At 50.6% G+C, this 24,846-nt stretch overlaps 1 protein-coding gene across 1 annotated transcript in view; it reads right to left on the reverse strand.

Annotated features, from left to right (window-relative positions):
* Positions 1–709: 709 nt before the first annotated feature.
* EFR3B (EFR3 homolog B) overlaps positions 710–24,846 on the reverse strand; it is a 48,859-nt gene continuing 24,722 nt past the window's right edge. Inside the window, exons 4-21 of the mRNA XM_052649008.1 lie at positions 21,657–21,806; positions 20,060–20,194; positions 19,529–19,607; positions 18,665–18,800; positions 18,220–18,381; positions 16,604–16,715; positions 15,968–16,019; positions 13,642–13,814; positions 13,043–13,118; positions 12,416–12,577; positions 10,773–10,904; positions 9,302–9,369; positions 8,324–8,451; positions 7,502–7,593; positions 3,990–4,038; positions 2,601–2,707; positions 1,249–1,298; positions 710–815 (exon numbers count right to left, since the gene is read on the reverse strand). Coding sequence (XP_052504968.1) covers positions 710–815; positions 1,249–1,298; positions 2,601–2,707; positions 3,990–4,038; positions 7,502–7,593; positions 8,324–8,451; positions 9,302–9,369; positions 10,773–10,904; positions 12,416–12,577; positions 13,043–13,118; positions 13,642–13,814; positions 15,968–16,019; positions 16,604–16,715; positions 18,220–18,381; positions 18,665–18,800; positions 19,529–19,607; positions 20,060–20,194; positions 21,657–21,806 — 1,969 coding nt within the window. The remainder of the gene's footprint in view (positions 816–1,248; positions 1,299–2,600; positions 2,708–3,989; positions 4,039–7,501; positions 7,594–8,323; positions 8,452–9,301; positions 9,370–10,772; positions 10,905–12,415; positions 12,578–13,042; positions 13,119–13,641; positions 13,815–15,967; positions 16,020–16,603; positions 16,716–18,219; positions 18,382–18,664; positions 18,801–19,528; positions 19,608–20,059; positions 20,195–21,656; positions 21,807–24,846) is intronic.

Consider the following 24,846-nt stretch of genomic DNA (forward strand, 5'->3'; position numbering starts at 1 on the left):
GTGTCTACCCCAGCTCCTGTTATAAGGGCTCAATATTAACCAACATTATCAAGAACCAAGGAGAGGCGCAGGGTGAGCCAGGGAGTGGAAGAGACATCAAAGATTTGGAGGCCTTTGGTCCCTCAAATGGGGAGGAGGCGGGGAGGGAGATCAGCGCCCCGTTTTCCAGTTCCCACACACCACTGCTTTGCAGGAGGAGCCGGCCTCGCTTCCTCCTTATGTCTTCAGCTTCCTGTGTCTCCATCTAGTTCCCTCCTGGGGGAATGGGAACTATGCCACTCCCTGCCCAGGACCACCGCCACCCACCCCCCCCCCCCCCCAACCCCCGCGTGAAAGCCATCACTCACTACATTAAGCACAGCTTCCTGGGACCTCAGCCTCTCTCTGGAGAACCTCCCCTCCACCTCTGCCCCCTCACTTTTGGCCCCGGGCTGACACAGAGGAGACAAAGGGCACAGGTGGCATGCTTATTGGCCCCAGAACGGCAGGTGGCCGGATCTCCCTCAGGGAAGACAAGGAGGAAGCAGGGAAGGGAGGGGCCCATAGGAGGTGAGGGGGTCCGGGGCTCCACCTTGCTTCACTGGGGAGGTGCTGCTGTCCAAGGTGCTTATTCTCTGAGATCCCAGTTAAGATTTCCATATCATAGGGATGGGCTTGAAGGCGAGCTCCTCCCTCAGACCCTGCCCCTCGGAGAAGCTGTGTCTTGAATTCAGTATACGCAGAGATCAGGAAACTTCATCTCGTAGACAGGGATCGAGTGGTTCTGAGGCTGGCCATAGGCTGCAGTGATGGTTCCTGATGGGCTTGGAGGGGGCCTGGGGCAGAAACACAAGGAAGAGAAAGACATGAGGGTCCAAGGGTCCCACCTTGTGCAACAGGGCAGCTGATTGATTTCTCTTTGACTAGGGACCAGAGATTTTGTCACTCTGTGGGTTCCAAGGTTTCAAGCTGTTCCAGAATCTTCAGCTTGAAGCTTCCTAGCTGGTTCTATAGTGACTGTTGCTTTAGAAAGTAAAAGTACTAGCTTGGGACACTAAGGCCCCTGGCTCTTTTCCAGGGTTCACTGAGCTGTTTCTTTCTCCCTTCAGTCTCTGTTTCCTTACCTGGGGAGAGCTGGTGGCCGAGCCCTGGAGACAGAGGCTGGGGGCAGGGAGGGCTAAAGACAGGTGTGAAAGGAGGACTTGTGGGGAGGGGTACCTACAAGAGGGCCACAGAGGTGGGGATCCCCTGCCCAGGGCTGCCACTTACCGGATAGTGATTTCAAAGATCTGATTGAGTTTGCTCTGCAGCAGTGATGCCTAGAGACAAACAGAGAAGAAAGTGAACTGGAGGCTCCCCACACCTTGACTCCCAAGCCTACTGGTCCAGCATGCACTGGAGGTACAGGGCAGCTGCAATCTTAGGAAAGAAACTGCTGTGAGCTTGTTTCCAGTGCTTATCAGTGGACCCTAACAGTGAGTTCAGATCAGACAGAGGGGCCCAGCAAAGGCCTGCCGGGGACAGCACAGAGGCCAGGCAACCCCAGAAAGGACTTCAGCACCAGTTCTGGAAGGGCCCTTAGCTCCTCCAGGTGAGGCAACAGGGCCTGTTGGGCAGAGTCTGGAGGTTTGCAGCTGGTTCCAGCTCTTTCCTTAACTCCCAAGGAGCAGCTGTGCAAAGCTGGTGTGTTAGGGAAGACACTCTCTCTGGTCCCCTCTGGCTCCAACTAAGCCCATGGACACAAAGAGTGAGACTGCACTCAACTCTGAGCTCACAAAATAGGCACCTCTCAAGATAGGACAAGAACTTAGTATAATATAGATCCAGAAAAATCTGTATTGTACTTACTTATGTTTTTATATACCATAATGCATATTACTATAATTATTAAAACATATGAGAGGTTTGAATATATGTATATATATATTAGAAAGTTACATGTATTTTTATGGGGAAGAAAATGTACAATAAAGTATGTTATCTGTAGACTTCAGATATTTACAATTATGTTTCATTGTTACTAAGATGGACCCTGGGTCTAACAAATCCTGGTCTATCATTTTCAAGAAATGTTTGCACTCCTCCCTTACCCAGAGACATCAGACTGTCTTTCTACTTATCTGGTGCCCTCTCATTTAAATTTCTTTTCCAAGGCCAGGCTGTTCCATTCTACCCACCAGTGTCCCCCAGTTGGAAGCGGCCCAGTGGCTAATGCTGGCCATCTTTCCTGTGCCACAGCCCCTCCTGTCATCTCTCCATAATGTGACAGTCCTAATGGCAACCTCACAGAATTATGAGAAGGAGATAAGCTGATAAATGGAAGATGCTCTGGTGAAGAGTGAGCGCTATTTATGTTCTTCCTCTGATGATTATTATTATTATAATCTGTTCAGTACAAAAGGTGCTGAGGTCAGGATTTCTCCCTTATATGAAAATTGTGACGTCTGAAGGGGTGTATGACTAATAGGCTTCTGGTTCATGGGGAATCAATGCAGTGTTGGGCTCTAAGCCCTAGTGTCTGGTGACAATGGTACCAAGATCCCCTAGAAACTCAGTCCTGCCCTGGACACACATCCTGTGTCCAGTTGGTCCTGGGATGGGCCCCATTCCACCTCACTTACCCGGGCCCCGCAGTGTGCTGCAATCTCCTCAAAGGGCGCCTTCTGGAACTTCTCCACCACCTGTCGCCGCCGTTCCCGCTCCTGCTCCTCAACGGCCACGCTGTCCACTGTGGTGGAGAGCCGGGTCAGCACGCGGGTCCTGCCCGCTGTTGCGGCCCCAGATGGCCACCAGCTTTCCCCTCTGCCAACGAGGGGTAGGGTGGCATGGAGGGCGTGGTGCCTCCATGCCTCCATCACTTGGCCCCGGGAGGGCTGGACCCTTTCCTGATTCTGCCTGAGGGCTCAGCCCCCTTCCCTAAGAGTCTGAAAACTAGTTAAGTAGACCCTTAATCGGGGCTAAAGCTCCCTGTAGCTGCACTTGCTACTGGGACTTTCTCTCTCTCTTTTTTTTCCGTTTGTCCTATCAGAATTTTATTTTTCAAAATGATGATTCACTTCCCCACTCACATAAATGTATTGTATATTCCCACTCCTTTGAGACTTTAGATAAAATGTTTCTATCTTAATCAAGAGTTAACTGACATATAACATGGTATAATTTTAAAGCACCAGATATTATGATTTGATACAGATATGTATTGTGAAATTATTACTACAATAACATTAACTAATATATCTGCCACTGGGACTCTTAAACTAAGCTTCTGGAGCAGGAAGTACTATGGGGGTAACATGAAAAGGGACATCAACAATGGAAAAGCCAGTGAAAAACCCCTGTGGCAGAGAAGTCTGAGGCCATTTAGTTTAAGGCTTCTACATATTCCTCGTGGCCCCCAAAATGAAAAAAAAAAAAAAAAGAGAGAGAGAGAGAGAAAGGTGTGAAATGTGTTCATCATGCCCAGCTTAAAAAGACAGAGCAGTGAAACATTCAGAAAGAGCACCATGAATGACGACAAAAGTAAACATTTGTTATCAGCAGAAAAATTCTCTAATTCAGGATACTTCGCAATCCAATAATTCAGATGAGGTAATAATACTGCATTTTAAAATCCACTGCCATTATTAAATATTAATAGGATTTGGTCTTAATAGCTTTCATTGATCAACTTGCTCTTTTGTATCATACGCCACTAAAAAAATTGTCAAAGTATTTATACAAATTAAAATTCTTTTTCACCTGTCTGATTGACCATAACCCTCAACCAGCTACTTTTAATGGCAACCATCAGTAGAAAAAGGGTTCCTGGCATAGGACACTGACCCCTGTTAAGAGAGGGGGACTATTAATTGCAGCTTCGGTAGTTGTGAAGAATTTAGAGGAAACTGCCAGCCTCTTCCCTGACATCTGTGTGAACCACGCTTGGGAGGGCAGCAGACAAGTCGCAAGCACACCCACACACACCCCAGGACCCAGCCCCACTTGCCTCTCCCTGGGGGCCTCCCACTCACCAATGGCCTTCTTCAGTGTCTCGTAGGTGATCTCCTCGGCAGGCACTCGCTGGGGGAGAAGGGACAGAAGTGCACAGAACACTCAGGAAGGTGGAGTGGGGAGGGAGGAGGCGGCAGCCTCGGCTTCCTCAGTTACCTGGTAGCCGCTTCACTTCTCAGAAGACTGTCCCAATGGGCAGAAACTCCCTCAGGATACCTGCATTCTTACCAGGGTCTCTGGAAGCTCTGTGCCTCTGAGCAGGCACAGACCCCCCAGCTGAAGGGGAGCAGTGAATGATGGAGGCTAGTTCCTCAAGAGCCACAAGTCTCACCTGAAAGAACTCACCTTCCCTTCCCTCTCCCCTCCCTCCTCCCAGAGCGTCCACTTAAGTCCCCTGGGAAGAAAACACTGTAATTCAAACAAGTCTTCAGAAAAACATCACAGAAACTATTTGAAACAAGAGAAGGCGGTTAGCAAACATAATCTCATATGAAAATTTCAAAAACTGACTAACATTTTTGTTCCCTTGTGGCTCAGCTGGTAAAGAATCATCTGCAATGCAGGAGACCTGGGTTCAATCCCTGGATTGGGAAGATGCCCTGGAGAAGGGAAAGGCTACCGACTCCAGTATTGTGGCCTGGAGAATTCTATGGACTGTATAGTCCATGGGGTTGCAAAGTCGGACACGACTGAGTGACTTTCACAACAACACGTGTAGGATTCTCAGCGAGTCACTCAATTGCAACTACAAAGTATGCTACCATAGAGAGCAATCATTTTACTCTGAAGACTCATTCACTGAAGGTTTATTCTTTGTATGTACATTCATCCATCCATTCACCCATCCATCCACTGTCAGTGCTGACCAACATCCGGTGGCGACAGGGATCCATGCGGTAGTGAGAGAGTAAAGGAAGACAGATCACAGGGTAAGGGCAGGTAGAGGGAAGCTGATGGAGGAGGTGGCCACAAGCTGGGCAAGGAAGGAAAGGAGATTCATGAACGTGGAGGTGGAGACGAAGGGTAATTGCAACATGGGATTCCATACTAGCAAAGACACGGAGATGAATGAGATAGCATGGGGAAGACTGAATACCAGCCAGACGGGAGGTGAGACGAAACAGCCAGGCACTCCTGACTCCAAATGGCTCTGAATGCCAGGCACTGGGTTGGGAATTTGACCAAACCAGCATTTGTTGATTGCCTGCTATGAGCCTGGTATTTGAGGGTTACAGGAAGTCACTGAGGGACGCTGGAGGCGTGGGGAAGGGGCATGGTGGGCTGGCTTGTAGACCTGCCTTGTGGCCCACCTCCTCCATCAGCTTCTCTCTACTTGTCCTTACCCAGCGATCTGTCTTCCTTTACTCTCTCTCTACCGCATGGTTCCCTATCACCTCACCTGTGAATATCTGATGTTGGTCAGTACTGACAGCGGATGGATGGGTGGATGGATGGACAAAGAATAAACCTTCAGAGTGAATGAGTCTTCAGAGTAAAAGTGGAAAAGGAAGTGAAAAGCACGGCAGAGGATGGAGGCCCCCACACTCCTGCTCTAGCTACTCAGCCATCACTGGGCTGAGCTGACTCTCAAAGAGTGGGAGGAACCCATGTTAGTGACAGGGAGGCCAGCAGGGAGCAGGTGGCTATGTACCCAGCGGAGCTGATTTGCTGATTTGCTGATTTGCTTTATTTATCTATTTCTAAGGGTCTCTTGACTCTTAGGAAGGAAGAATTATAACTATGGAGGGGACAGCAGCCAACTACACTGTGGTCCTAACACGTGTGAGGCTTCCAGCCCTGCAGAACCGGAAGGGCCTTGGAGGACACCTGGCTCAACCTCATTCCGCTTTTTCAATTAGCCTGAGTCAGAGCTTGCTTCCTTCCAGGGGAAGCTTCCAGACAAGCCTCGAAAAGCCCAGCCCTGGAGGTCTGCCCCAGTAACTGAGGAGTTGAAGGAATGGCTGAGGGCATGGTTGGGGGAGGCTTGATCTTGACCCCATTGATTTGTCTTTGCCCCAAGCCCACTGGGGAGTGGCTAAGTGTCCAAGCTGCCCTCCATGGCTATGCCAGGCTGTTAGTGCTGAAGGACCCTGCACATCTTCTTGTCCCAATTCCACCCAGATGTGTGTCCTCCTCACTCTTGCTAAGTTCCCTCGTCTCTATTAATTCCCTTAATTGGCAGTGAAATGTGAGAGCCACTCAGTCGTGTCCAACTCTTTGCCACCCCATGACTATACAGTCCATGGAATTCTCTAGGCCAGAATACTGGAGTGGGTACCCTTTCCCTTCTCCAGGGGATCTTCCCAACTCAGGGATCGAACCCAGGTCTCCCACATTGCAGGCAGATTCTTTACCAGCTGAGCCACAAGGGAAGCCCTTAATGGACAGAGTCGCCATTAAAAGCTTCTGTACTGTGGGGAGGGGATAAATTGGGAGATTGGAACTGACATATACACACTGCTATATATGAAATAGGAATGCAGGAGACCCTTGTTCGATCCCTGGGTTGGGAAGATCCCTGGAGAAGGAAATGGCAATCCACTCCAGTACTCTTGCCTGGAGAATCCCATGGAGGGAGGAGCCTGGTAGGCTACAGTCCATGGGGTCACAAAGAGTCAGACACAACTGAGCGACTTCACACACACATATATGAGATAGAAAATAGTATAGCATGGGAACTATACTCAAGTCTCTATAAAGGCCTGTATGGGAAAAGAATCTAAAAAAGAGCGGATTTATGCATATGTACAACTGGTTAACTTGCTGTACAGCAGAAACAAATACAACATTGTAAATCAACTACACCCCAACAACAACAAAAAAAACTATAAGGAAAACAAGTGTACTGTGTCCCGAAGCTTCTGCTCCCTCGAGAGGCCTTTCTCCCTCCTCTCTGTCCTGCCCCCATTTCTTTCTCATTTGAGGGAAAAAATTTGGTATTTCCACTATGACTCCTTATTCTCTCTTACTTGTGGGTACATCTGTCTCATTTTATGAGGCAGAAGTAATAATGGCAGAAGAGATACCACATGTTAATTTAAACAGAAATTAGATATTCACAGTCCTTAAGAGATGATAGAAGAAACAGTGATCTTTAAGCTACATCTTTCTCTTTAAAAAGCACCTTTCTTGACATATCTGGAAGAGACATTGTGAAAGCTATTTTTGCCTTCATCCTCTCCGTGGGGCCTTCCAATTTCTAGCACAGATCAGGTTCACCTCCATCGTGAATGGGGAATGACAACCAGCAAAACTTTCAAGACTGGTTTTTAGAACAGCCTCATGGGAGTGTATGGAGGTTCAGTTACTTTTTCCAGATGGATGGAAATGTCTAGGGTGTATATGACCAGAGTCAGAAAGAAAACAGGGCTTACTTGAGAAATTTACCTTCCATGCATCCTTAAATGCATAGTGCAGTTAAGGGGGCCTGGATCATGGAGTGTCTGACCACCTGGCAAAGAGGCAGAACCAGTCCCCTCCACCAGGGATGCTGAGCTTCTCCAGGACAGCAGATCAAGAAGGGGACACTCACCTCCTCCTTCTCTGGGCTGTTCCTCGATTCCACCTCCACCTGCAGGGAAATGGTCTCTCCAATGCTCTTCCTCTTGGATAAGCGATCCTCATCTGGGAAAAGAGAAGCCCGGAAGCTAGAGTCCCCCAGCCCTGGAGAGGGAGCCAGAAGCATGCCTCTAGCACCATCTCCCATCTTCCCACCCTCCTCCAACCCCTCCAGGCTTGGCTGGGTCCTCAGAGGGCTCAAAGGGATTATTTATACCCTGGGGGCTACAGCTGGAGTTTATTGAGGGCTTCGAGGCTTCTCTGCCCCTCTTAGGCTGGTGAGTTTTGCTCTTCAGGGCTAAGATTTTGCAATCATTGATGAGCACAAAGAAGCTGCTTATGACTAGAAAGCATGGGCGTCGCCTGCTAACAGCTCCAGCAGCGTTTGCTCCTATGGACATTTTCCTCTTCCCTCTAAGGCACGTATTGTTAACATTCCTATTTTACAGCCACGGCAACTGAGACTCAGAGATGCCAAGGGACTCAGCTAAGAATTTTCAGGAGGGAAGTTGCAGAGAACTGGGTCTCTGACTCCGTAGTCCATGGGCGCTCTTTACAGCACAGTGGGGGCGTCTCCCACAGACAAGCCAGGCTATCTCGTGGGCCAGTTATTCCCAAGGACCCTGCACTGAGGGGAAGAGGTGGGGATGCTGAGGATCTCACCACAGATCTCCAGTGTGACATCCAAGTTGCCGTGGAAGGTGACAGAAGGGCTCACAGGTCCCTTCCATTCTGGCCCTTACCTGGCCAAGAAAAGCCAGAGGCAGGCTTGGAAGTGCTCGAGCAGAGCTCCTACCTGTCAGCTGAGGGATGTACGGCACACAGAGCCTGTCGGCATTGTAACCGCTGCCGCCCAGGACTTCACTGATCTTGCTCTGGCGGAAGAGCAGCTCAATCACCACTCCGTCAAGGTTGTGAGTCAGCCTGGGAGACAGAAAGTGGGGAGAGGCATGTGAAGGCCCTGGGTGACCAGGCTGACTTCCGGAGGCCCTTCCTTATTATAAACGCAACGCTCAAGGGAGCGCCCTCGCGGCCCAGTGGCTTGGATTCCAGGCTTTCACTGCCGTGGCCTGGATTCAATCCCTGGTCGGGGAACTGAGATCCTGCAAGCTGTAGCAAGGTAACACTTATTATACAAAATGACAGAGGAGCGAAAGGAAAAAAAAAAAAAAAAACACACCTGTAGTCCCACTTCCCAGAGAGAACCATATCCACATTTTGTGTAGGTTCCCGCGATCATACACATTTATGCACACACGCAAACATTCCCCTGCCCTCCACAGTCCTGTTCCAGGACCTATTTTATTCACCTATTATGCAGTGACTATTTCACATGAACTGCTCTTCCAAAACATTGTGGGTGGGCTACCAGTTGTCTAATGGTATGGACGGGCCATAATTTATAAAGCCATCCTCTATTATGGGATATTTTGCTTTTTCAGAATATCTTTTCCTTGAGTTCCCCTGATGTTGAAGTGATGCTGGCCGCTTGGATTGGTGGAGCGGCTTCTCCAGGATATGTTCCCCTGGGCTTGGCCAAAGTACCCAGAGGCTCTATCCCATACTCTATCATACAGCACGTTGAGATAGTGCAAGGTGGGGATCACGGTCACATGAGGGGGATTAAACTTGACTCAGGACTTCTGCGTCACAGGCAGGGTCCATTTTCTGTCTGTGAGCTCACAGAAGCCCGAGTTTCTTGCCTCAGATCACTCACTTTCTTGCTCAGATGCCCTGAGAGTTTCCTTGACCATGTCCCCGCTGTGATGCTCACCTGGGCCTCTCCACAAACACGTCCTCTGGAAGCATATATGGGGCCTCTTTCTTCCTGGTCTCTATCACCTGAGGTTTGGGAGGAATCAAGAGAAGAGCTGAGTTCAGCGGGGAGAGGGAGATGCAAATGGGCCAAGGAAAGAGCTCCCGCCCCAACACAGCACTTCCTTCCTCCCACACAGTCCCTGGCAGAGCACCCAGAGCTGAGGGAGAAACTCAGACCAACCAGGACCTCGGGGCAGCTCAGGAAGCCCAGGAGGACTGCTCAAGCTGTCTCCAGTGACACACGCGCACTAAACGTCCGCCATAGGCAGGGGACTTTGCTCCCAGGAGAGTCAGTGTCTTGCTCCCATGTCCTATTCCTGTTTTCTGTTTATACCCGAGAGAGGAAGCACAGATCACACTGTTCCCCAAACCCAGAGGCACCGCAAAGCATCCTGATGGAAAGTGACACAGTGAGTTTCCCTCATCATCCTTTGCAAATTTTTGACAAGAAAAGTGACAGCTATTAAGATGGTGAGAAGTGGGAGGACAGTTGGCATCAAAGTACGTGCAGGAGGTGAGGAAGCCCCGAGGTGACTGTTTGTACTGAAGAGGACGTCAGCATTGCTTTTCCTGTCCTCCTGGACCAGCCCACGGCTGGCAAGGTCCTGCTTCATTCAGGCTGGTCTTTGGCACAGCAAAGGTGCTGTAGCACCTTCCTCCATGCCCCCCAGCCGGTCAGGTTAGCCGAGACCTAGGCTTTCTTGTTTACTTTTGTTTTGCTGGTATAAAGTTAATCCTACATATGATATCATTCTACAGTTCAGTATGTTTTAAAATGTCTTTTTGCAATAACTGAGAACATTGGATTGTAGACTGGCTATAAGATAATACCAAGGCATAATCAGTCATTTAATTAATACTTTCATTATGTAAATAGCATAGCAATTGAGCAGGAAGTTGTCCATATTTTTTTAGATATGAATACTGATGTATTTAGAGGTGAAATGACGTGATAACCAAGGTTTGTTTAAGCATATTTCAGCAAAGGAAAAGAAAAAGAGACAGATGAAGCAAACGTGGAAAAACCTTCATAAGTGTTTAATCTGTGTGATAGCTGTGTGGATGTTCACTACCCTACTCACACTGCTTTTGTGATGTAACAAAAACACTTATTAAATGTAGTTTCAGTCCCAGATGACCTTAGAGGTGTGTACATGTGTGCTTCTGGGAGTGAGGGGGGGATAGAGGGGCAGGAAGTACGGGGTGGGGGGCAGGTAGCAGGCTGGGAAGAGGTACAGGATACTGACTATGTCTGATCCCACCCTGCTATGTCATGTCCTGCAGTAGGAGATGCTCTGCTGGGAATTTCTCATCATTAGTTCTCATGCCTGGACTAAGCACAGAGCTCACACAATTCAGCAAAAGGTTTTTTGGGGAAACCCCAAGTCAAGGGCCTCCTGAGCTCTTGGGGTCATGAGGACACCAACCTCATGGATATGCTGGCAGAAGGCAGGCACCGTCGTGAGTTGGCTGATAAGGTTCAGGTAGGCGGCGCCCAGTGCGTAGAGGGCACAGCGGTTGTAAACAGGCAGGTTCTCTTCATTGACCTGGGCCACATCCTAGGACAAGACAGAGGGAACAACCCATATGGGTGCCCACTCTCCACCAACCTCTCCCAACCTCCCTTAGAGATGACCCACCATTCTAGACGAAGTCTCTCCCCGCATTTGTCCCATAACCTTCTGGGGGACAGAAGTCACTGAAGCAAACGGTCCCTAGAACAATCCATGAGCTGGATGCCCATAAATACTTGAGTGGAGATGCGATAACCTCAATGCCCACTTTGCAGTTCCAGCTGTAGCGACCTTGATTGTCCAAACCCTCATGAATCCCCACTTCAAGGATGATGTTCCCTTCACTACAGACCTCGGATAATTCTTGGAGGACTAGATTGGTTTGCTATGCTGGATTCACACGTTAAATTGACAAAGCTATGAGAGTCACTAGGGACTGGGACACAGAGGAATCTCATACTCTAGAATGAAGACTATCATAGCATCGGGGTTGGTCTTGCAGGATTTAGCACCATCAAGCAGGTAGCTAAAGAGTCACCCTGACAGAATTCCCAGGTTCACCACCACTCAGAATATGATGCCCACTTAGCTTCAGGACTCTACAGACCCTGGCCTTTGAGGTCTTAAGAATCTGCTCCAATTCTTAGCATTCTGGGGAGTGTACTTTCACCCGGGAAGACCTTGGAAGTCTAAACCCTATCTAGTGCCACACTGGCTGCCTGGGAGTCATGACGGGGGCTTGTTGAATCTCTAGGTCCCCGAACTTGGGTACAGTATGGGGATTATATATTTTTAATAAGTGTTTAAGGCAATTCTGAAAGCACAGCCAGTTTTGGGAACCAGGTGACGTTTAGATAAACAAGCTTGTTTGGGGATCACTGCTTCCCTGGGAGCTCAGCTGGTAAAGAATCCACCAGCAATGCAGGAGACCCCAGTTCAATTCCTGGGTTGGGAAGATCCCCTGGAAAAGGGATAGGCTACCCACTCCAGTATTCTTGGGCTTCCTGGTGACTAAGATGGTAAAGAATCTGCCTGCAATGAGGGAGACCTGGGTTTGATCCTTGAGTTGGGAAGATCGCCTGGAAGAGAGCATGGCAACCCACTCCAGTATTCTTGCCTAGAGAATCGCCATGGACAGAAGAGCCTGGCAGGCTACAGTCCATAGGGTCACGAGAGTTGGGCTAAGAGTTGGACTGAGCGACTAAGCATAGCACCAGGCTATGAGTACTCTCTTGGTAATCCATGAAGCCTCATTCAGGCCTTTCAAGAGACCTGAAATACTAGGGGTGAGTGGTGTTTTTGAAAGATCCTGTTCCCTGGGTCTCCTTTAGTCTGAGGATGGGTCAAAGCCATGAATTCAGCATTCTTTGGTGGTTACCCCAGCAGGACCGTGGTTTGTGGTCTTCAGAGGAATGGCCGACCAAGAGTGCAACATACCTGGGCTCCAAAACACGGTAGTTAAAACAGTGGCCACTGGGCACTCTCATTAGTGCTTGGCCCAAACAGGTCCCCTCCCCTGACCCTAACCTCTGTGTCCTGCCCACACCAGGCCCCACCTGGACGGCCAGCACCAGGCGGATGAGGTCCACCACCACCTCCTCGTTGGCCAGCTCGATGCTGATGAGCGCCAGCAGGCCGTAGAGCGCCTCGTAGTGCTTCCGTATGTTCGTTTCCTCCTTACAGCTCAGGTAGATGTGTCTGTAGAGCTGCTGGGAGTGCTGGAGAAGTGGGTGAGGGTGGGAGCAAGGCCACGGTGGATGGGCGCAGGAGGGGCCAGGGCTATGCAAGAGCAGTCTGAAGGGGGTGATGTAGCTCCACCTCCTTCCTCCTGTACCCTCCCTCTCCGCCCTCAGAGACAGGATACCTTTAAAGCAGACCCCAGTGGAATGGAGCACATGCAGGAATATGTGCTTAGGGAACGTGGGGCCAGTGAAACCAGCAACAAAAGCTGCTGCCCAAACACAGGGGAAGATGGTCAAGCAATGGTCCTCCTCTGGCTTGGGATGAGTATGACCTGGGGGCTTGATCCCCTAGAGGGGTCGGCTGGTCATCCTGACGAATCATAGAGAGGAGGAAGTGGGTTCTGTAGGCATGGCCAGTGGTGATTTGGGGACTGGAAGGCTGGGGTCCACAGGGCCTGACCCACCCAGGTTTCACTGTGTCTTGAGGTCACGCTTGCTAACCTTCTTCATGAAGATGGTGTCCTGCCGGGAGCACTTGTCCACTTTCAGCTTCAGGACAGAGATGTCATTGAGGGTGCTGCGAGGGGACCGTGAGGGGTCACCTGAGCCCTGGCGTGAGGCCAGCAGGGCTCACGTGGTATCCCTGAGCCCTGCCTCAGTCCTTAGTTGTATCAATGTCTCCCTGTGTACTCCCACCCTTCTTAGCCTGATCGCCACTTTCTCTCAAGTTCTCAAGCTCCTGTCTCATTTTTTCTTAAATACTGATCCAGATTACCTTCTTCCTCACTTTCTTTCATCCCTTTCTGCCCTGAGTCTACTGATAACCCAGCATCCTCTTCTTCCCTTCCTACCAAAGAGCTCCCGTGAGTACCTGCTCTTTATCTCTCAAATCTCCATTCCCTTCCTTGCTCCTTTATATGCAAGCACCCTTTCAGTCTCCTTCCCTCGCAAGAACCTTGGGTCCACGTCCATGGTCAACTCCCTGGTGAGGGGTCCCCGTTGAAGATCTGCACTGTCCTCCCACCTGAGGGTGAGACCCTAATGGGAGCCTTCTCCCCCATCACATACCAAATTGAGGTGGGGGGAGACCCTAAGTTCACCTGATGGTAGAGAACTTGTGACGGTTGCCATGACGATCAATGAAACTGATGAGAATTTCTAGAACGAAGAGACGGATCTCTGCGTCCTCCATGAGGGCGGTGGAGAGAAGGCGGTCAAGGAAGTTGCTGGGCAAAGCTGACATCATGTTGTTGCTCTGGAAGCCAGTGGATACCTGCAAGGGAGTCCGGGATCGTATGCCTAGGAACACCGGTCCTCCTGGCAGCAGTGAGGAGATGGAGAAGCAGCCAGCAAGAGCTGGGTCCCAAGCATCCATCCTCTCTAAACATCTCCCAGTCCAGTTCCCCCTGTCCTTCACTGTAGGCAGCTTTGGGGAACCCTCCAACATCTACTGAGGTGACCTGCTCAGCTCAGTTTAGCTGAGCAGATGGGGACAGTATCCAGGGACATTAAGCTGCTAAAAGCAAGCAGAGGATGAGCACTGGAGGGGAGCAAGAAGCCAGAGAGTATCTGAACCTAAAGTTCCAGCCCAGTAAGGCACACACGGTGAATGTTCACCATAAACACACTTCATCAGGAGCACGGACAGCCACAAACAAAAGGAGAGATAGTGGAAGAACTTACAGCTGGGCCGACGAATTAGAACCCACAGACATAGTCACAGTCAGAGAACACACATAGAGTTTGTTTACACCTCTTCTAGCTAGGCCATGATGGTGGTCTTTGGATTAAAGCCTGTTGGCATACTGAGACATCTCATCCGTGATATTGTCAAAAAGCAGCCAAACAGATTTATTGTTAAGTCCATATTGCAAAACAATGCCTTTGATGATTCAGCAGGCCCTTGAGGCTCTGGTAAAGCCTGGTGGCATCAGTGTTCACTGAAGTGGGGTGTGTCCCCAACCATCACCTTGGTAAGACGCTGGGTACAAATCAATGAGGGCAAACTTAGCAAAGAAATGGCAGGAATACATAGACCAAGGAGGTAGCCAGATGTGGGTGTCAGTAGGAAAAGCCTTTATAATAAGGGGTGACATGAAAGGTGTGGGCTAGGAAGGGGGGACAGAAAGCCTGATCAGGAGCGAGGGGGCTGTGCTGACTAGCATGGTTAGCACAGAGACAGGTTGGGGGTGACATGGAGGTTCTAGGGAGGGAATGGGTATGGAGGGCCTTCCAATTTCAATCTGAGAAGTTCGACATCTGGATGTACATCAATTGGAAACTGAGATCAACTTAACAAGGAGCAACATTTCTAGAAAATTCTTGGTTGAATTTAAGATTGGTAAGGAGGGAGGGGGAGAAGGCAATGGCAACCTGCCCCAGTACTCTTGCCTGGCAAATGCCATGGATGGAGGAGCCTGGTAGGCTGCAGTCCATGGGGAAATGGCAACTCACTCCAGTGTTCTCGCCTGGAGAATCTCAGGGATGGGGAAGCCTAGTGGGCTGCTGTCTATGGGGTCGAACAGAGTTGGACACGACTGAAGCGACTTAGCAGCAGCAGCAGCAAGGAGGGAGGGAGAAACCAAGAGAGTAATCTAGTTGTGAAATGTCCAGAGTTTAGGCCAGGGCTGTTCACAAAAATACCTGAGGCACTTGTTACAAATACACATTCTAGGACCTCATTCAAACTGATGGTTCAAAGTCTCTAGGGACTCTATATAGTAAACAAGTTGGTCACGGGAATGGCATTTGAGAACAATAAGTCTAGGCTCCAGTGCTGGCTGCAAAGATGGAAAGAAGACAAATGCAAAACTATTGCTAAGTGAGGGGTGGGGGCGGAGATTCCCTGGCGGTCCAGTGGTTAGTTAGAACTTGGCACTTCCACTTTTGAGTCCCAGGTTCAATCCCTGGTCAGGGAACTAAAATCTTGCAAGCCACGTTGCATGGCCAAAAAAATTTAAAAGATAATTTTAAAATTAAATTACCTAAAATAATTATAGTTATTATTTTTAAAAAACTGATAAAGGGAAAGATGGTGACTGGGAGATTGAGGTGGGCATAAATGCCAAGGGAGAAACAGGTGGAGGGGACCTAGTGAGGTACTTGGAAGGAGAAAGGGCAGGGACCAGGAGATTCCATCTCAATCCAGAGATAAGGTTTGAGTGACAAGACCATCAGTAGCTGAGAAGGTACCTTTGTGAAAGTTAGAAACAGGTGTCCTGCCTGCTCTGGATAACCCAGCCTTGTGGGTGCCCAGCCTGCCTAGTTGGAACACAGGTTAGAGTCAGTCCCCTACTCACCCCTTTGGCTGGGCATGTTTGTGCAGTGTGCAACCTGCACAACAGAAAGTGATAGCCTTCTACTGGCCCCTTGGAAGGAGCTGCCTCCTGCAGAGGCAGAGCAGGAACGGGGACAGGAGAGGCTTACCTGAAGGAGGGATTTCAGCAGCATGATCTGGGTCAGTCGATTCCTGTTCTCCCTATAGATCAGAGATACAGACGATCACCAGGATGGTGGTACAGATACAGATGACCCCGCACTTGTGTGCCCAGTTCTCTCTTGTGATTATATTCTCCATGAGGCTAAACTTGTTGGGTTACCCAGGACAGTGACTTCCAGAGGAAGGACGCTGACCAGCTAGTGGTAAAGTACCAGCCTGTCAGTGCAGGAGATGTAAAGAGATGCAGGTTCAATCACTGGGTCGGGAAGATCCCCTGGAAAAGGTCATGGCAACCCACTCCAGTATTCTTGCCTAGAGAATCTCCATGGACAGAGAAGCCTGGTGGGCTACAGTCCATGCGGTCACAAAGAGTAGCACACGCCCGAAGCGACTTAGCGCACACACACCTCTCAAGGTGGGCGATTGTTACTGATGGGACAGTCAGTGGAGTAACGTAGGATCCAAAGGCCCACGAAAGGCTGTGGAGGGATTTGCGAGTAGAATGAGAAAAGACGTGTGAGGGCAGAACCAGGGAAGTTGAGGTGGAAAAGGGAGAGAGCCGAGAATGTGGGAAGGGGAGTTGGTGGAATCTAAGAAGGGAGACGAAGGCAGGGTAGACTTACCCAGTCCTCCCCGTCTCCATGGGGTGGTGCAGGGAAGGCAGCGGAACCTTGCTCATGATGAAGAGGATCACCTCAGAGCGCTGGTAAGTAGGCAATGTGCTGGCAAAGGAGCCTGCGGGGAAATGACAGAGGAGAGGGCTGGCTCTGGTAAGGCTGGCAGCTGCGGGGAAAGGAGGGGGGGGGGGCCCTGCTCAGCCTTTCAGCCGAACAAACTACTGTGAGGAGTGCCAGCTGACTCTTCCTTGACCTGTTATGCCCGTGGCTGTGGTGACTCTTCCAGGCTCCTGTCCCTGACCTGTTATGCCCGTGGCTGTGGTGACTCTTCCAGGCTCCTGTCCCTGACCTGTTATGCCCGTGGCTGTGGTGACTCTTCCAGGCTCCTGTCCCTGACCTGTTATGCCCGTGGCTGTGGTGAAGGTGTGGGACCTAGAGGGGACGCTCCAGCGGCACTGGAACAGGGAGACTCTGAGCCCTTACGATCACGTGTGGACTTCAGAGTGTCCATGTGCATACTATAGCTTTCTCCCTATCTTCTTTCCTTCCTTTTGTCTTTCTTTCTCTCCCCTCCCCTCCAATACTTTGGCCACCTGATGCGAAGAGCTGACTCATTTGAAAAGACCCTGATGCTGGGAAAGATTGAGGGCAGGAGGAGAAGAGGATGACAGAAGATGAGATGGTTGGATGGCATCACCGACTCAATGGACATGAGTTTGGGTGCACTCTGGGAGTTGGTGATGGACAGAGAGGCCTGGCCTGCTGTGGTTCATGGGGTCACAAAGAGTCAGACACAACTGAGTGACTGAACTGAACTGAACTGAACCCCTCCACGTGGAAGGATCAGGCAGGCCTAATGGGGACTTGGGTGCAAGAAGAGCTCGCCTCTCTTAGCCTCTGATCTGAACTCCAGGCTGAGAAACCCAGGGAGATTGTTCTGTGATCTGACTCAGGCCTGGCCCCAGGGACGATGTGAGCTGTGAGCTGTGAGCACCGTGGGCTGACTCCACTTCTTCCAGTGTCCGTGCGTTAACACCAAGTGCGAGCGTGCGTGCTTAGTCGCTCAGCTGTGTCCGACTCTTTTCAACGCTGTGGGCGGCAGCCTGCCAGGCTCCTCTGTCCTTGGGGATTCTCCAGGCAAGAATACTGGAGTGGGCTGCCATGATCTTCTCCAGGGGATCTTCCCCAACCCAGGGATCGAACTCAGGTCTCCAGCATTGCAGGCGGATTCTTTACCAGCTGAGCTACCAGGGGAGCCCTAACGCGATGTTGAGTGGACGACAAACCTACAACGCCAGGGACTAACATCCTTGGGGGAACGGGGACCGCCCATCTACCCCTCCTTCAGCAGGTCTGGCCCGCCCCGCCCCGCCCGGGGCCCCGCCCCGCCCGGGGCCCCGCCCCGCCCGGGGCCCCGCCCCGCCCGGGGCCCCGCCCCGCCCGGGGCCCCGCCCCGCCCGGGGCCCCGCCCCGCCCGGGGCCCCGCCCCGCCCGGGGCCCCGCCCCGCCCGGGGCCCCGCCCCGCCCGGGGCCCCGCCCCGCCCGGGGCCCCGCCCCGCCCGGGGCCCCGCCCCGCCCGGGGCCCCGCCCCGCCCGGGGCCCCGCCCCGCCCGGGGGCCCACCTATGGTCTTGATGACTGCCTCCTGGAACATGCGCTCTTCGTGTTCCTTGATGATCTTGGTGCCGAGGCTGATGGCCCCGTCGTAGCTCCCGGTCAGAGCGTAGTCGATACTGAGCCGCAGCTGCCTCAGCAGAGTGTTGAACATCTCCAGCACTGTGGGCCCTGGGCACAGCAGGGTGGAAGACCTGACATCTGGGGCTGGCACTCCTGGCTTATTGTCCCCTGCCCAGGCTTACCGGGCAAGCCCAGACCCACTTCCAGCCAGGGGCTTCCTCTGGCCCCCCGGCCCCCACCTTCCCTGGCTGATTTCTCCTCCTGAGGATAACCGCTCCGACACCTCCCTACCCTTGCCCTTTTCTGGAAGGAGGGACAGCCCACCGCTAAGGGCAGTGCTTCGTCTTTGAGGGGGTTCCCAGCCCCCGTTCCGCTCAAGATCCCCCCTTACCCACAGAGCCAGTGGCAGCGATGACGGCAGCTTCCGACAGGACCTCCACGATGCCAGCCCGCACCGTGGCCGCGCTGCGGCTATTGGCATCCAGGTGGCTCAGGAGCTGCTGGATAACCAGGTGGGAGTGCTGCGGCTGGGGGGGAGGAAGACGTGCTGGTCCCCAAACAGCAACCCCCCACGTGGCCTCTGAGCCAGGGCAGCCCTCCAGGAGGACCCAAAGTTGTGTGGACAAAAAGTGAGGTCCCAAAGCTAGCGGGCACTAGAGTGGCGCCCAGATACCCTGGCTCCTCTTCCTGAGTTTCTCCCCCATCCTTGGTCCAAGGAGGAGTTGAGTCAAATCCCAATGAAGACTTGGATTTCCACCTATTTCCTGGGCCCTTTCACTTCAAGTGGGTCAAAAGTCAGTTTAAAAATACTGTCTTCCATTTCATTTCCCCCAGGTGCCAGTCCTTAAAGTAAGGGCCACAAGCACTTTAGTCCAGTGCTGCTTAAAGTGTGGCCCATGGTCTGGTGCCAATTCAAGATCTGTCTGATGCCCATTTACATTGAGCTGAGGACAGAAATTGAGAGCAAGTGTTGAGTGAGCAATCTGACAAAGCCACGGCAGCCAGTTATGGTCTGTGGGCTTGTATTTTGCATGAGGCTTTCACTTACTTTTTCTGGGAATTCTTTTCGTGTTTTATAAAGTATAAGTCTGTGACATATTAGAAATAAAATGGTTTAAACCAGTCCATCTCCACGACTAGGTCAGGCAGCACCAGTTCAGATGACTAGGGGCTGGCTTTCTCCAGGTGTGCACCATCCCGCTCCCAGGGGTACCCCTGGCCAAGGGGACAAGCTGAACCTGAAGAACCATCATACCTGAATTGAGTACATGATGATTTTAAAGCAACGGATGGCGAACACCTTGGGTTCCCAAAGAGAATGGTTATCCAGATGGCTGTGAGGGAAAAAAAGTGGAGAGTAACTATGAAATGCAGGTGATACAAAGAAGGAGGAGAAGCTTGGTGGGAACATAACCCGTCCTGAGAGACCCAGTCCCTCTCGAAGCTTCCAGGTAAGTAGCAAGGGCTTTCAGGTCAGGTTAGAGAAGCGGAGAAGTCAAGGAACAGGGGGTGGGGCGGTGGACTCAGGAATGAAGCCGAGCGCCTTCCTTTAGCCTTGGGACTCCTCCTGCCAACTCCTCTCCCCAAAACTGTGCTTGGCCAGTACGTGGTAGCTTTTGATGCCACAATGCAGAAGAATGTGGGCACAGAGAAGGGACCAACTTGGCTGCAGCCCCTCAACTGTGACACCTGCTTCCCTCCTCCCGAGTCAGCAAGGAGGTGCTGGACCTGAAACAGTTCAAAGCTGGAGGCCGGGGGGTGGGGGGCGGGGAAGGGGAACACTCACATGAGAACAGGCTTGATGGCGTTTTTGATGTTGCCAAAGGCAGCCCGGCCCAGCAGTTCCCGGAGGCACCTCTCGGCTAGCTCTGCCGGGTTCTCTTTCTCCTTCTCTGGTGCTTGGAGAGGGGAGGGGGACCGGCTGTGGAAACACACAGCTCGTGGGTGAAGAAGGATGGAATGCACAGTCTGAGAGTTAGCTTTGTGCAGGCTTTCTGTGCTTCCCTCATGCAAACAGACCCAGGAGGACAAGCAGGAACTTGATGTAGGCTGTGCGAGGTCACAGGGGGATGGCCAGGCTCTCAGAAGTTAAATGGGGTAAAGAAGCCCAGAGTGGAGGAAGATGGCAGGAGGAGGGATAAACTTCTTTTTCTGGACACCCTAGGGACAGGCCTGATGGGTCTCTGTGGGAAGGAAGGTGCCCTGAGCACCGTGGACCTGGGGAGGTGCAGACCACAGGTATCTCCATGCCCCCAAGGCTTTGGAAGGGACAAGAGATGAGATAAGAAGAGAGGGATGCAGGCAGAGTTGGAGAAAGCAAAAGAAAAGGGGAGAGAGGAGCAAGGGCAAAAAGCAGGAAGGAAAAAAGAAAGGCTCAGGAGGGAAAAATGGGTGCTGGCTTGGATGTGACTCAGTGGTACCCGAGTCACAGGGAGGGGGCTCAGATCTGGACGGGAGTCCCAGGATTCCTCATCCTTAGACCACCTGAGACCACCAAGGAGCTTGTCAGAGATAATGCTATTTCAGGAACAACCACCAGAGGGCATACTAAATTTCCCAACCAGCTCTAGTTACACAGTATCAATGGAAAGAAAGTGGGGAACTCAAAAGATCTTCACTTGGTGTCATGCACAGCAGAGGTGGACAGCACCAGCAACCTTGCTCTCCATCCCATTTCACAGAGGGGAAGAGAGCAAGTGGCATGAACAGGATGAATTCATGTCTGGGGGTTCCCAGATTAAAATCTAGTATCTGGAGGTCATGTCAAATGGCTGCTGGCTGGTGGGCATTTTTTAAGGACCTGAAACACCATTAGGAAGTGAGGGAGAAGAAGGGCCCTCCTCAGCAAATTGAATCATGTTGTTCAGTTGCTAAGTCAAGTTCGACTCTTTGCAACCCCATCAACTGCAGCACACCAGGCTCCTCTGTCCTTCACTATCTCCTGGAGTTTGCTCAAACTCACGTCCATTGAGTCAGTGATGCCATCCAACCATCTCATCCTCTGCCACCTGCTTCTCCTCTTGCCCTAACTCCCAGCATTGGGTTCTCTTGGCATTTAAAAACTTCCTTGTCCTGCTGCTTCTTGAAAGACTGAGGAAACCCGACTCTTGGCTCTTTGTGTTCAGCACACACTCACCCCAGGGAGCCCAGCACCATCACTGCTTTTCCTTCAGGAATGCAGACCTTAAGGGGTACGGAGGGCTGGCAGAAGGCCAAAGCCAACGTTCCCAAGGAACCAGCTTTGGATGCGCTGCGGAACAAGCCACAGACGCCGAGATCCCTGGCCTTGGAGCTGGGTTTTACCGACCAGCCCCAGCTGTATGGTTGCTGAGCACCCTGGGAGGGCTGCAGACTGGCCGTGCAAGCCGCCCTCGCCTGCTCACCTCTCTGCCTCCTCCACGTGTTGCAGATTGAAAAGCAGTGATGGCACGATCTTGTCCATGTGCTGTGGGTCCCATATATTGGCCTGCAGTTCGTCATTCACCGTCTTCCTTACCACCCCTTGTAGACCTTTGATGCCTGACATTCGGATTCTGTAAAGAAAAGGAAGACGGGGCCATGATGTCTGCAAACCTTGGCAAGTCCAGCTTCTGTGACAAGGAGGGGAGCACAGCGAGGGGTTTACAGATGCCCATAAAGGCAGAGGGGAGCCCCCCTTCTACTCTTTGTGTGACTGGGCCTCCTGGCTGGCTGCCTGAAAGCCATGTCTTCCAGCTTGTCTTGGAGATTCCTAGACTGCCCTTGCCCTGTACCACCCAGGTTTCATCCTTAGGGTGCCAGTTTTCTCCAGGCTTCTTAGTACCCAGCTGGGTTTTTTTCAGCTTGAGACTAAGATAGAAGAGCCCAAAGGGCTGCCAAGAACTGACAAGGCAGAAACTAGGGCTGAGGGCAACTTACAGGGGGAAGGGATCTGGAGGGGGAGGCACAGAGCTGTCAGGCTCTTGGGCACAAGAGGGTCTTGGCTGGGACCAAGCTGGCTGAGAAATCAGAGGAACATGAGTAACAGCATAGAGGGGAACCCTTTTGCACAGGTCCAGTCTCCAATGAAAGTGAAAGTCACTCAGTCACGTCCCACTCTTTGCGACTCCATGAAATTCTCCAGGCCAGAATACTGAAATGAGTAGCCTTTCCCTTCTTCAGGGGATCTTCCCAACCCAGGGATCGAACCCAGGTCTCCATTGCAAGCGAATTCCTTACCAGCTGAGCTACAAGGGAAGCAATGGAGTAGCCATCATAGTCAACAAAAGAGTTCAGAATTCAGTACTTGGATGCAATCTCAAAAATGACAGAATGATCTCTGTTCGGTTTCCAAGGCAAACCATTCAATATCACAGTAATCCAAGTCTATGCCCCGACCAGTAATGCTGAAGAAGCTGAAGTTGAACAGTTCTATGAAGACCTACAAGACTAGAGCTAACACCAAAAAAAGATATCCTTTTCATTATAGGGGACTGGAATGCAAAAGTAGGAAATCAAGAGATACCTGGAGTTACAGGCAAATTTGGCCTTGGAGTACAAAATGAAGCAGGGCAATATTAAGAAGAGGTGGCAATAATACACAGAAGAACTATACAAAAAAGATCTTCATGACCCAGATAACCATGATGGTGTGATCACCCACCTAGAGCCAGACATCCTGGAATGTGAAGTCAAGTGGGCCTTAGGAAGCATCACTACAAACAAAACTAGTAGAGGTGATGAAATTCCAGTTGAGCTATTTCAAATCCTGGAAGATGATGCTGTGAAAGTGCTGCACTCAACATGCCAGCAAATTTGGAAAACTCAGCAGTGGCCACAGGACTGGAAAAGGTCAGTTTTCATTCCAATTCCAAAGAAGGGCAATGCCAAAGAATGCTCAAACTACCACACAATTGCACTCATCTCACACACTAGCAAAGTAATGCTCAAAATTCTCCAAGCCAGGCTTCAACAATACGTGAACTGTGAACTTCCAGATGTTCAAGCTGGATTTAGAAAAGGCAGAGGAACCAGAGATCAAATTGCCAACATCTACTGGATCATGGATAAAGCAAGAGAGTTCCAGAAAAACATCTACTTCTGCTTTATTGACTATGCCAAAGCCTTTGACTGTTTGGATCACAACAAACTGTGGAAAATTCTTCAAGAGATGGGAATACCAGAACACCTGACCTGCCTCCTGAGAAATCTGTGTGCAGGTCAAGAAGCAACAGTTAGAACCGGACATGGAACAATGGACTGGTTCCAAATAGGAAAATGAGTATGTCAAGGCTGTATATTGTCACCCTGCTTATTTAACTTATATGCAGAGTACCTCATGAGAAATGCTGGGCTGGATGAAGCACAAGCTGGATCAAGATTGCTGGGAGAAATATCAATAACCTCAGATATGCAGATGACACCACCCTTATGGCAGAAAGTGAAAAAGAACTAAAGAGCCTCTTGACGAAAGTGAAAGAGGAGAGTGAAAAAGTTGGCTTAAAGCTCAACATTCAGAAGACTAAGATCATGGTATCCAGTCTCATCACTTCATGGCAAATAGATGAGCAAACAATGGAAACAGTGAGAGACTATTTTTTTGGGCTCCAAAATCACTGCAGATGGTGACTGAAGCCATGAAATTAAAAGACGCTTGCTCCTTGGGAGAAAAGCTATGACCAACTTAGACAACATATTAAAAAGCAGAGACATTACTTTGCCGACAAAGGTCCATCTAGTCAAAGCTAGGGTTTTCCCAGTAGTCATGTATGGATGTGAGAGTTGGACTATAAAGAAAGCTGAGAGCCAAAGAATTGATGCTTTTGAACTGTGATGTTGGAGAAGACTCTTGAGAGTCCCTTGGACTGCAAGATCAAACTGGTCAATCCTAAAGGATATCAGTCCTGAATATTCACTGGAAGGACTGATGCTAAAGCTGAAACTCCAATACTTTGGACACTTGATTTGAAGAACTGACTCACTGGAAGACTCTGATGCTGGGAAAGATTGAAGGCAGGAGGAGAAGGGGATGACAGAGGATAGGTGGTTGGATGGCATCACCGACTCAATGGACATGAGTTTGAGCAAGCTCCGGGAGGTGGTGATGAACAGGGAAGCCTGGCGTGCTGCAGTCCATGGGATCGCAGAGAGTTGGACACAACTGAGCGACTGAAATGCACTGAACTGAGTAGCCACTGTGCTGAGCCAGGTGACAGAACGGCCCTGCAAGGGGGGGGCCCTCTTTCCTGCCTGTTTATTTCATCCTGAGGTTCCTCTTTTTAACCAAACATTTTTCTGATTATAACATAATACATGCTAATTATAGAAAAGTGCAAAGATGATTTATCCCCTGCCATCACCACTTAAAGATAATTATCACTGGCATTTTGGTGTCCTGCTTTTCTTCTGTGTATAATATGTAATAGAATAAAGAACCTGCTGCATATCTAATTTGTATTGGCTTTTTTCACCCATAGCATTCTATTACAAGCACTTTCCTATATCATAAACTCACAAACATGTTGAATGGTTACTTGATACACTGTTATGAGTTTCTAAACTAGTTTCCTATTGGTCATTGGTTGTTGGTAAACTTGCTTCCAAGTAAGTTTACAG

Source organism: Budorcas taxicolor, chromosome 11, assembly GCF_023091745.1.
Source record: "Budorcas taxicolor isolate Tak-1 chromosome 11, Takin1.1, whole genome shotgun sequence".
In the NCBI taxonomy this organism is placed as follows: Eukaryota; Metazoa; Chordata; class Mammalia; order Artiodactyla; family Bovidae; genus Budorcas; species Budorcas taxicolor.